Here is a 13,542-nt window from a genome sequence, read left to right on the forward strand (position 1 = left end):
CTGCATTTCTTTCACAATCTGAACCCATCACGTTGTGACTGAGAACTTTCGCTGAATCAAATTGGAATATAACGCCTCACCTCAATAAATAACACTTCATCTTTCTGTTCCATCTGTTTCTGCAACTTTGAGAGATTCTCCTGAATAGAATTTAAATTCTTCTGAATTTCTTGAAGATTTTTCTCCATTGCTTCTAGAACCTTCTCCTCTTCTTCCCTGAGATCTCGGAGTAAACGCTGCTCTTTCTCATTGAGAAACTGATACATTTTAGTGAACTCGGATTTGATATGGCTGCGCAGACTGTTCACTAGTTTCTATAAAATGAAATATGAAACATAATTAATGTCCCACCATAAAAAAAAAGCCAGATCCGACAGAATTAGCGCGAAGTAACTTTACCCTCATTTTGGAAATCTTCCGTTTCTGTTTCAGTTCAGTTTCTATAAAGGCTTTTTTTTCTTTGTTAGAGAATCAAAGGAACGCTTGACTTTCTCCTGGGGTTTGGAGAGAATTTAAAAAAGTTTAACAGAAGATATAGTAATTACAATAAATGTAACAACAGAATAAAAGTTAGACGATGAAAATGTGATGAAATAATTAGGGGATGAAATCTGTTTTCTTTTACCTTATAGATGTCAACAGTTTCTTTAATCGGGGCGAAGAGGTGCTCTCTATGTTCCCGGGAATCTCTACAAATCAGACAGATCAATTTCTTGTCAGTTTCACAAAACAGCTTCAGTTCTTCCTGATGTTTCTCACAGTGACGTTTACTTTCCTTCTCTTGTGGATTCAGACTTGATGTCCGGAATTTCTCGGCCAGACTCGCTAAGGTCCGATTTACCCTGAGGTTTCTTTCTGGGAACTCCTGTCTACATTCCGGGCAGGAGTTTATCTCCTTCTTTTCCCAACTCTGGGTGATACAGGGGCGGCAGAAGTTATGTCCACAATCCAGTGTAACTGGTTCGGTGAAGAAATTGAGACAAATGGGACAAATCAAATCCTCGTCTAAACTGGGGAACTGCTGACTGGAATCCATGTTCACACTCAGAATTTCCTGGTCCAAGCCCTTTTCCGTTTCTATGTTTCTGTGCTGGTGAATTCCTGTCGTCCAACAACTTCATAAAGGGGTTTCCTGCAATACTCCATAAATTATTCATATAGCTCTCCTCAGTTTTATTGTTTTTTTTAAACAAACAGCAAAACTGAGGGCCGTAGACAGGATAAAGGGTGAGAGTATGACAACATTAGGGCGAAAACTGAACCCAGGTGAAAGTCCATGCAAAGTTTGCAGATTTGGCGCAGGTTTGGAGGCAGCGGATTGGACAGAGGAAGGGAAAGGCTCGGAGGTTGGGGAGAGAGATTTCATTGCACTCATCTCCAGACTGAACTCACAGACATGTACAAATTCTCTGGTGGAATAATGTGTAAGATCCCGATTCAGAATCTAAACGTGTTGATTCTAGTTTTGAAAGACATTGTTCATAAGATAAAACAGAGAATTGCGGACACTGGAGATCTGAAACAAACACAGAAATTGCTGGAGAAACTCACCAGGTCTGACAGCATCTGCTAAAAGAGAGCAGAAGTCAATGTTTTGGGTTCAGTGATCCTGCTTCAGAACAGAGGCCCTGCCCCGGCCCATTGAGGCAGGGAACATGGAAAATTCCCACTGCCTGGGCATTTAACTGCAACATGCAGCCCAGTGTGAACTGCAATATTAACTGCTAAAACAAGTTGCTGGAAAAGTTCAGCTGGCCTGACAGCATCTATGAAGAGAAAGCAGAGTTAACATTTTGAGTCCGGTGATGCTTCCTGAGAAAAACTGGCTATACACTGAGTCAGAGTCCAGCTTCATGGATGGCCAGCAAGATACAGAGCTCGCCTGGATCTCTTAAAGAGATCCTGCCCTTTTCAAAGTCAGGGCATACTTTCTTATAAGAGGAGACAGAGCTGCTCCAGCGTGGATCCAGGTAGTAGAATGGTATGTTGAAGGTGCTGATGGTTTACTCTGTAATGTTGTTAGTTACTGCGCACCTCCCATCACAGGAGTCCTGATCCCCCATGGTCAGGTTATGAAGGAGAATCAGAAACCCCCTGCATTTTTTAGGCTACATCCCGACCCCCTTCAAACTGGGGGCTGCGTAGCCATGTTCAATACATTAACACAGATCAGGAATCAATCTTCAGAGATTCCTGTTCTGCATAGTCCATTACCACACGAGAATATATATTTGAGAGTTACGAACCTTTTTGTGGGGGTGAAACGAAGGGGAGAAGTCCTGGCTGATACATTAGATTAACACGGTTCAACAATTGTTCTCTCTTTATAATTTCAGTCCTTGGGGATTTGGTTACTTGGAGCCTTTACCATCTTTGAGTATAAACTTGAAAAGAAGCCAGGCCCCTCTCACTTTTTTTATCATTCGTAATTCAATGTACACAAGGCCAGGTACGCTCTGGGAGACAGGAATTCTGGATCAGGAACTTTCCTGACATTACATTCCTGCCTCCGATAAGCAGTGCTGCTCAGTGGGATTTTGATGCTTTGGGGCAGGAAGATGTAAGATCTCATATTTTCCAATGAGAGTCCGAGTCCAGTGGTAGATTCAGGTGACTTTTATTTGTCTGATTTACAGCACAGTTACAGCATACAGCAAAAAGGCATACAAAATCTTCAGTTCAAACTTAAGACTGCACAAGTTTCCCCGCATCCACTCCTTTGATACAATTGGCCAGCAGCACCAGCTTCTCTTTCTGCAATTGGTTCTCTAGTGCAGCGTAGAGTGCGTTGCTGGAAAAGCACAGGGAGGTCAGGCAGTATCCGAGGAGCAGGAGAATTGACGTTTCGGGCACAATCCCTTCATCAGGAATGAGGTTTGTGGGCTGGGCCCTGAGAGATAAACAGGAGGGTGGGGTGGGAGGAGGAAGGTAGCTGAGAAAGCGATAGGTAGATGAAGGTGAGGGAGAAGGTGATAGACCAGACGGGGGAGTGATGGACAGGTCAGGAGGACAGTGCCGAGTTGGAGCATTGGGACAGGGATAATGTGGACGGAGAAGGGGGAAAATGAAAAAGCTGTTGAAATCCACATTTATCCCGTGTGGTTGCAGGGTCCCAAGGTGGAATATGAGGCATTCTGCCTCCAGGCGTCGGGTGGTAACTTCATGTCCTTGATGGAGTTGGCGGAGGGGGGGGGGGGCGGGGGGAGGAGTTGAAGTGTTCAGCCATGGGATGGTGGGGCTGGTGGATGTGGGTGTCTCAGAAATGTTCTCTGAAACAATCCGCAAGAAAGCGTTCTGTCTCCCCGATGTAGAGGAGACCACATCGGGTGCAACAGATGCAGTAGATGACGTTGGTAGAGGTACAGGTAATTTTCTGATGGATGTGGAAGGATCACTTTGGGCCTTAGATGGAGGTGACAGGAGTAGTGTGCAAGCAGGTTTTGCATTTCCTGTGATTGCATAGAAAGGTGCCAGGAGTGGGGTGTGGGCTGGTGGGCAGCATGGACTTGACAAGGGAGTCATGGAGGGTAAGGTCTCTCCAGAACACTGATAGGGCTGAGGAGAGAAATATATCTTTGGTGGTGGGGTCCGTTTGGAGGTGGCAGAACTGTTGGAGTATGATGTGATGTACGTGGAGGTTAGTGGGATGGAAAAAGAGGACGGGGGCGGGGGGAGTTCTGTCCTTGTTGTGTTGGAAGGGGTGGGGTTCCAGGGTGGTCGTGTGTGAAATGGAGACATCCTGCAGGTCATCATCAACCTCATGGATTTTGGTTAATTGAATGAATGAATGCAGACTGATTCACTGAATGAATGAGTCAAGTTTGATTCAATCAATGAATGAATGCAATTCGAATCATTGAAGGAACAAATGAAGTTGGATTCATTGAATGAATGAATTCTGTTTGATTTCTTGAATTGATGCATAAAGTTGGACACATTGATTGAATGTATTCAGTTTCCCACCTGGTTGACGATGCCCTCCAGTGCATCTCCTCCACTTTACACACCACCACCCTTGATCCTCACCCATCCCAACACAACAAGGACAGAATCCCCCAGTCCTCACTTTGCACCCCACCAACCTCCACTGACATCATATCATCCTCTGCCACTTCTGCCACCTCCAAACAGACACCACCATCAAAGATATAGTTCTCTCCCCACCTCTATCAGTATTCTGGAGAGGCCATTCCCTCCAGGACTCCCTTGTCAGGTCCATAGCCGTCACCAGCCCACATCCCACTCCTGCCACATTTTTTAATGTAGTGAGGGTGGGGGGGGGGGAGGGAGGTGGGCACATTTTCTGTCTGAAATTGGCTTAAACCTTTTTCTCTAAAACTTTTGATGATATTTTTGTGTATAAGCCAATCTATAGCTACTTTGGAATCTATATAAAATCATGAGACCATCAGAAATAGGAGTGGAAGGAAGGCCATTCAGCCCATCGAATCCACTCCACCATTCAATCATGGCTGATGGGCGTTTCAACGCCAGTTAACCCGCACTCTCCCCGCAGCTCTTAATTCCTTTCGAGATTAAGAATTTATCAATCTCTGCCTTGAAAACATTTAACATCCCGGCCTCTGCTGCAATTCCACAGGCCTACCACTCTCTGGCTGAAGAAATATCTCCTCATTTCCATTCTAAATTGACCCCCTATAAGTATAATGCTGTGCCTATGAGTCCTAGTATCCCTGCCTAATGAAAACAATTTCCCAGCATCCATCCTTTCTAAGCCATGCATTATCTTGTAAGTTTCTACTAGATCTCCCCTTAACCTTCTAAACTCTAATGAATACAATCCTAGGATCCTCAGCCGTTCATCGTATATTAAGCCTACCATTCCAGGGATCATCTGTGTGAATCTCCCCTGGACATGCTCCAGTGCCAGTATGTCCTTCTTGAGGTGTGGGGCCCAAAACTGGATACATTATTCTAAATGGGACCTAATCAGAGCTTTATAAAGTCTCAGTAGCACATCACTGCTTTTGCATTCCAACCTTCTTGAGATAAATGACAACATTACATTTGCTTTCTTAACCATGGACTCAACCTGCAAGTCAACCATTAGAGAATGCTCGACTAGCACCCCCAGATCCCTATGTACTTTGACTTGAAGAATTTTCTCACCATTTAGTAAATAGTCCATGCTTGTGTTCTTTTTTCCAAAGTGCAAGACCTCACATTTGCTCACATTGAATTTCATCAGCCATTTCTTGGACTATTCTCCTAAACCATACAAATCTTTCTATAGCCTCCCCACCTCCTCAGAATTACCTGCCTGTGCACCATGGACGGCATGGTGGCACAGTGGTTAGTACTGCTGCCTCACAGTGCCCGAGACCCGGGTTCAATTCCTGCTTCAGGTGACTGACAGTGTCGAGTTTGCATGTTCTCCCCTTGTCTCGTGAGTTTCCTCTGGGTGCTCCGGTTTCCTCCCACAGTCCAAAGATGTGCAGGTCAGGTGAATTGGCCATGCAAAATTGCCCGTAGTGGGAGGTAAGGGGTAAATGTAGGGGTATGGTTGGGTTGTGCTTTGGCGGGTCGGTGTGGACTTGTTGGGTCGAAGGGCCTGTTTCCACACTGTAATGTAAACTAATCTAACTTCATATCATTGGCGAACTTCACCAGAGTGCCCCCAATCTCTTCGTCCAGATCATTTATATATCAAGTGGATAGCTACGGCCCCAACACTGAACTCTGCAGGACACCACTTGTCACCAGCTGCCATTCTGAAAAAGGACCTTTTATCCCAACTTTCTGCCTTCTGTCAGACAGCCAATCCTCAATCCACGCCAGTAGCTCACCTTGAATGCCATTGGCCCTCACCTTACTCAGCATCCTCCTGTGAGGCACCTTATCAAAGGCCATATCTATGATTATGTAAAGAATCTTAACTAAAACCTACTCTTAATGTTGTAACAGGTTGATAAAATAATTCAACAGAGCTTAGTGTGAATGTTATTATACATCAAGAACTGCAGCTGACCTTGCAGAAGAAATGTGTTATGTATCTCTTATGCACAGAGCTGTTATTCTTTGACTTGTGAAGTCCCTAAGTGCTCTAACTACTGTTGGCCATGTTGTGTCACATTATCCACTGGCAGCCGTCAGCTATTTTGTGCAACACAGTCATGAGCAGCCCTAACAGAAACAGACAGAAGTAGAGGCAGCCATCTCCAGCAATTGGCAGAGGCAGAGTTAGAGTAGGCCAATGCTGAAGCAGCTAATCTCGACAGGATAAGAGGGAAACTAGCCAAAGATTGATCAGAAAATTGGAACGGAACAGTGGATACTTTTTGGGGAGGAGCTTCAGATGTAATTACATTCCAATAAGGGGAAAATATTTGGAAATGAAAGTCTTGAAGGATTAGGGAAATAAGGACATGGTGCTGCAGAAAAAGAGGGTGCATGATGCATGTCAGGTGAATCTTTAAGTAGCATCTAGATGATGCTACCATGTGTGAGAACAAATAATAATGGAAATATGACTGATTGGGAAAGAATATGAGATGAAATGTCAGCATTCCTAAAATACAGAACAAAATCTTTCACTGATATGCAAATAATTATTAGGGAGAAAGAGGTGGAGATGGATCCAATTGGAAATAAGGACAGTAATGTATCTTTGAGGTACAAGACATGAGGAGGCCGTGTTGACGACTTGATGTCAATCTTTACTAAAGGACGGATTTATTGACAAAGCATCAGCAGAAATGGAGATGTTTGAAGCAATGGATTGAGTGAAAATGAACAGGCAGAATGTTCAGGAATCCAGCCCAGAATGTGGAGCTGGATTTCTGGTCCCCAACTCAAAGCATTTCTGGACTGAGGTTTGTAGCTTGCACCTTCTGTCTCTGAAGAAAGAAGACTAGCACAGAATCAAAGGCTCAGCTGGCTCTGGGTGAGATTGGTGAATGCAATGGAAATTCATCGGACATTCTTCAGCATCACATCCAGTATACTCTCAAGGTTCATACAATGAAAGGTAACCTGTGTGTTTTAACTGCATTCGCTTATCCTCATCCGAACATCGCTATTGCTGTGAATGTTACCAGGAACATATTCATAGTAACCTTACTAGGGATTCTTAGCTCTCTGAGCACATGTTACCTTTCCCTTTTCATATATATTTTAATGAAGTACTGAAGGAATACTACATCGATAAAGGTGTTATTTTCAAGTGGGATTTTAAGGGGGATAACTAGGAGTGCTGATGATTTGGTCTTCATTAACATTAGCAATGCTAATTGATCATGAAAGTAAGAGTCCATGGGATCCAAGATGAAGCGGCACACCACATCTAAAATTGGCTGAGAGGTAGGAAATAGAGGGCAATGGTAGATGGATGTTCTGTGACTGGAAATCTGTTTCCAGTGGGGTTTTACAGGCCTTGGTTTTGGGGCCTTTACTCTCTGTGTGTACATTAATGATTGAGATATAAATGTAGTAATATGATCAAGAAGTTCATGGATGACATGAAAATTGGTCAGATGGTAAATAGTGAAGAGGATGATCTTAAACTGCAGGAGAATATCAAAGGACTTGGTCAACTGTGCAGCACAGTGACAAATGGAATTCAGCTTGAAAAATGTGAGATAGTGTACTTACTGAGTATGATCAAGGCAAGAAATTGTACTATGAATGATAGGGCCCTGGAAAATATTGAAGAACCAAGGGATCTTGGTGTGCACATCCACAAATCACTGAAAGTAGCAGGGGAGATTGAGAAGGTATTTAAAAGCATTGTACATTTATTAGATGAAAAACAATATAAAACATTAGAGCACAACTGGAGTACTGCATGCAGCTTTTGTTAAAACATCATAGGAATGATGTATTTGCATGAAAGAGGGTGCAGAGGAGATTTACCAGGATGCTGCCTGGTTGGGAGGTTCTGAACTATGGGGAAAAATTGGACAGGTTGGGATTGTTGTCCTTGGAGCAACGAAGGCTGTGATGGGACCTGATAGAGGTGTATAAAATTAGGGGAGGCCTAGATTGGAAGCAATTTTTCCTGGGGCCAATAATCAGGACTATAGATTTTATTGAAGAGGCAGAAAGCTAAGAAGAGATTTGAGCGGATGATTTCACTCAGAGGTTTGTGGGAATCTGAAACTCAATGCCTGAAAAGGTGGTTGAGACAAATCTTCTGTAACATTTAAGTAGTATTGAGATATTAATATGGGTTGAATTAGCCTTCATGGCAGTGGGCTAACAATGGAAAATGGGGTTAGTGGAGTCAGAGCTTTGTTTGACCAGTGCAGACTCAAAGAGTCAAATGGTCTTCTGCTATGTGCTGTGAGTCTATGAGACTCATTCTATGTGTCTTTGTGTAAATTCTGTAAATATTCATATGACTGAGTTGGGAGGGTTGCACTGCCTATCTCTTAATCTAATAATTTAGGGTTCACAACATCAATTTGATTGTTTCACCCAGATCACAACAAAGATAATCTTGTGTTTTCTCTTTATGTGACATTGATAAGATCCATCAACCAAGTTTCCTTAATGACCATAAAATTATTCATTTATTGTTAAAATCAAACATATTCAACAAAGATACAAATCTAGGTTAGTAGTACTTTATATTATTAAAATATAAAAAGCTTATGCTTCTAAGTAATACACACACACACAAATTGATTTGTTTTTGCAGAGATTTTTTTGGAAATAAAATTACTTCAGCTGAAATTGGTTGATTCTTGGGGGATTCTGGATTAGTGGTACTGGAAAAGCACAGCAGTTCAGGCAGCATCCGAGGAGCAGTAAAATTGACAAAAGCCCTTTTGGGCAAAAGCCCTTCATCAGGAATACAGGCAGAGTGCCTGAAGGGCTTTTGTCCAAAACATCGATTTTACTGCTCCTCGGATGCTGCCTGAACTGCTGTGCTTTTCCAGCATCACTAATCCAGAATCTGGTTTCCAGCATCTGCAGTCATTGTTTTTACCTGATTCTTGGGGGAGAAAAGGCATGGAATTTTGCACATAGACAGGTCACAGACTTGCCCAGTTAACTCTGGGATCTCAATAGACACAGTTTGCTTCGGAAACACAGTATTGAGAAGTCTTCAATATACTGTTCAAGAGGATAATTAGGTTCCATACTGGGCATGTAACAAGGGTGTTTTTGAAAGGCAGTGAGATGACTTATGCTATCTTTCCTGAGCAGGCTTCTTCCCAACTGGAAACCACACATTGTTCAAACTATACAACTCAAAATCCTAGTCATGAGGTTTCCTGCAAATAAGGCCAGCAGTTAGCTGAAACATTCTGGCTTCAAAGAAATGCCTTGTTACAATAAAGTTCCAATGTCCAAAATTACTTTTCAGCAACTCAATTTGAAAACAAAAGTCAGAGAACACCACAGAACTTGAAAAAAAAAGATTTTTCATAATTCTTTAAAACTCAAGTCCCAAAAAAATGAAATACAACGCCTTCATAAGCTTTTATATTAAATGAAGGGTTTTGAAATGTGCAGTTATTAATGCAACTTTCTGTCCTCTAACAGATTGGATCAAATGGATCATTCATTCTTCAATTCAAATCAATTTCATCAGTATCAAGGGAATGACAAATAGGGATACCGAATTTTTGATAGATTTACATCCAACAATCTTACAAATTGTCACATGGATGATTCAAGATTTAATTTAGTTTCCCATTCTAACTAATTGTCACAGATCCAAGCACAGCTAGCTCAGCCACACCTAACTGCACTTATCACCAGATCATTGGTTTGAACATTGGACTTATTTATACTAGCAACTGCCCATAATTCTAGTTCTTTCTTGTTGGAAAACAAGTCCCATCTTCCTTTGAATTCTATTTATTTCAACTTAACATTTGAAACTTAAACACAGACAACATCATTTTAAATGTTTGGGCATTGGGAACAACTTTGTAAAAGCTCTTTAATAAGCTGCAGATATCCAATCAAGATGTTTTGGGGGCCCTCTTGCTGCACTGTGGTCATGTCCCTATCCCTGGACTGAGAGGTCTGAATTTAGGTGCAGCTGCTCCAGAGAAGTGGAATAACATCTCTGAAAAGGTTGGTTAGCAAAGTAGATTAAACAGAAAAAAGGAAATCAGGTTTTTTTTTCTTAAACTCCCACACTACCGCCAAACAGCTTATTTTCCCCAGCACCCATGCAGGAATAGGCCACAGTGAAAAAACAATGAATGCAGAAAACTTTATTCATATTCCACCACCAGGAAGAAGGAAACACCCGAGTGGCCAGCGACAAGCAGTGCCCTTCTCATCAAAGGCTAATGCCTGAGTGATCAAAGGTGAAGGGGAGGGCAGGGACTGAATCAAAATAGAGTTGGAAGGGGAAATAATACACTCCATACCCCACAGGAAATCAGGTTGTTTTGAAAACTGTCCAACATGTGCCCAACAAAGGATCTTTAAACTGAGATAACAACATTTACTGCCGTGTTAGCTTTAGGTTAAACTGAGCAAAGTTCTCACTTGATAACAGATGCTCATTGGAAAGTTTCAGTTTGATGTAATCAGTAAGTTCACTCATTTGAATGATTGTTACTCAGCTATCATCAGTCACGAATGAGGTTGAGCAAAATGTATACAGTGGTTTTGATCAAAGTTTATTTCTATGTTGTTACAATTGTGATGGAAGGAATGTGCTGATAACCCAGCCCCACTCCAACACTACTCACACCATTTGTGTAAATGTGTTGATTCAATTCTCAAAATGGCTAATTGCTTCTGTTTTGTGCTATCACCTAAATTAAAAGAAACATCTACCAAGCTTTTGAGATGAACTCAAAATAATCAATTTATTATCAGCAAAACACATTCATCAAAGCAAGTTGTAAATTCTGATGAACACAAAAGCAATGATCTGGGATCCCCTTCATCGGAAACATAGATAAGTCCACACTGCGCAATAAGACAAACATCTGCAGAGATGATGGCTTAAAAAAAACAAAATGGAAAACACAATGACACCTTGGGGCCAAGGGTCTGGAAGCAAAGGAGAGAATATTCATATATCTCCTGTTCACTTTCTTCTCTCGGCAATGCCAAATGTTTGGCAGCCATGTTGTCACCATCCACAACCGTTGCTTTTCCCAGTCAAACCGAAATTCTGCAATCAGGAAACCGTCTGGTTCCCAGGGACTTCTGTTGAACATATGATTTCAGGAGAGAATCTTGTGTCCATTCTCAACATACGTTAATGATTTAGATGATGGGATTAAACGTAATATCTCAAAGTTTGTCAATCTAAGTGGGAACAGATTAGGAAAGATGTAGGTGCAACATGACCTGAGAATCCTTGTGCGTCTGTTGCAGAATGTAAGAATGTAGGTGCAGCAGGCAGTGAAGAAGGCAAATGATATGTTGGCCTTCATAACAAGAGGATTTGAGTACAGGAGCAGGGGTATATTGCTGAACTTGTATAGGGCCTTTGTGAGACCACACTTGGAGTATTGTATGTGCTCTTGGTCTTCTGGCTATGGAGGAAGTACAATAGAGATTTATTAAACTAATTCCTGGGATCAGGACTAACTACAGAATTCCTGTATACAAATCCTCTTGTTATGAAGGCCGACATACCATATGCCTTCTTCACTGCCTGCCGCACCGACATGAACAGGGACTGGTTTAGTTCGGACTTAATTCATTCGATACAGGTAAGCTAGTTAGCACAGAGATGAGGAGAAATTTCTTCAACTGAAGTGTGGTGAGCCTGTGGAATTCTCTTCTACAGAAAGCAGTCAAAGCCAAAATAATGAATGTATTCCAGAACGAGTTTGATGTAATTCTTAGGGCTGAAGGGACCAAAGAGTTTGGGGAGCAAGTGAGAATAGGCTATCGATCAGCCATAACCATATTAAATGGTATCGCACTCTTGAAGGGCTGAATTGTCTATTCCTGCTCCAATTCTTGATGTTACCATGATAACATAAAACGTAAATAAAATTCATTCAGCTAGTAGAGTTTCTTGCCACTTTTTTAATCCAGACTATTCCACTTTATAATATTCTTGACTGTGCATCAATAATATTATTGGTTTTTATTCCAACAATATGAACAATTCCGATGTCGTCAGACTTCACTGAAAAAGTCTGGCAATTTGATTTTTTTTAAATCTCTGCAAATGCCAAAGGGTTATGGTCAATGTATGTTAATATTCTTTGTTATCATGGTGGACATAAACTTCTCAGTATTTAAGAACCAGTAATAAGCTCAGTGGTTCTGTTTCTATTGCAGAACATTCCTTTTGATGTTGATTTAGTTTTGTAGAAAACTACCCGACTGGCTTCTCTGTGTCTGATTCATCATCTTACAAATAGAGCTCATCCTTTACCAAGCTACTAACAATTATTGCTATTTTAAAGGATTTGGTGAAATTGGGAGCAACCAACATTGGTTCATTAATTTGGAATCCCTTCTTAAAGCCCATTCACTGCTCTTTTGTACAACTTACCAAGAGATGTCTTGAGAAAAATCTAAAATTCAGTGCAAACTTTTAAGAGAATCCACATATTTCCAAAAATATTATTATTTCCCATTCAGTTTTTGGAATGGAGAATTCTTTCAAAGCTTTTACCTATGAGTCTTTGGCAACACTTTTTCTTGCCAATCACTCTTGGCAAGATTTATCATAGTGTGGCATCAAGGAGACTTGGTAAAACTGGAATCATAAGGAAAACTCTCTGTGGAGTCATACCTGGTACATAGGAAGATGGCTGGGGTTGTTGTAGATCAGTTATCCCAGCTCCGGGACATTTCTGCAGGAAAGGTTGCTGAAAAGTAGTGAAAGAATTGAAACTATCATGGTATTCAAACAGATGAAAGACTCAACAGACAATCAATTTTTCAATGTATAATTTCAGTTACATCACACTGTAAATTTTTGCTATAAATTCTCTGTGTTACGATCAAGCCCTCCACTATCACCTGATGAAGGAGCGACACTCCAAAAACTAGTGTGCTTCCAATTAAACCTGTTGGACTATAACCTAGTGTTGTGTGATTTTTAACTTTATACACCCAGTCCAACACCGGCATCTCCAAATCATGCTGAAAAGTAGGTTTTAGTTCACTTAGAATAGCTTGTCTGGTGTAATTTGTTTTGAAGCAAAATCATAAGTTAGAACAATTGTGGCTGATAAGACAGAATATATCCGAGGCAACAGATTATATGCAGCTGTTATTGTTTATGGAGCAATAATAAGAAAAAAAGCATTCTTCATGCAGTCAGACAAATTTTATACTTAGTTAATTTAGAGTCTAAGATTCATCACAAATAGTAAGAATAATCTGGTCACTTTAGTTAAGATTTCCAGTTAACCATAGATATAGATTTCAAATATAAAAATATTTTTAAAAACTACACAATAAACATTAAAGAGATTCCATATTTAAACATCCTACAAAGGTGAAAACCCACTTACAGAATGAGAATAGAAGGAGTTATAATTGTAGCTGAAAGAGAGAGAAATAGTGTTTGTGTAACCTTCCAAGTTCAAGAGAGAAAGAAGCCATTCTTATTCTAACTTTAGGTATAACTTT

General features: G+C 41.0%; 1 protein-coding gene across 1 annotated transcript in view; it reads right to left on the reverse strand.

Annotated features, from left to right (window-relative positions):
- LOC140455092 (uncharacterized) overlaps positions 1–1,162 on the reverse strand; it is a 61,069-nt gene extending 59,907 nt beyond the window's left edge. Inside the window, 4 exon segments of the mRNA XM_072549755.1 lie at positions 81–314; positions 400–452; positions 455–494; positions 626–1,162. Of these exon segments, the coding sequence (XP_072405856.1) occupies positions 81–314; positions 400–452; positions 455–494; positions 626–1,036 (738 nt within the window). The 5' untranslated portion in view covers positions 1,037–1,162.
- Positions 1,163–13,542: the final 12,380 nt, after the last annotated feature.

Source organism: Chiloscyllium punctatum, chromosome 30 (assembly GCF_047496795.1).
Source record: "Chiloscyllium punctatum isolate Juve2018m chromosome 30, sChiPun1.3, whole genome shotgun sequence".
Lineage (NCBI taxonomy): Eukaryota > Metazoa > Chordata > Chondrichthyes > Orectolobiformes > Hemiscylliidae > Chiloscyllium > Chiloscyllium punctatum.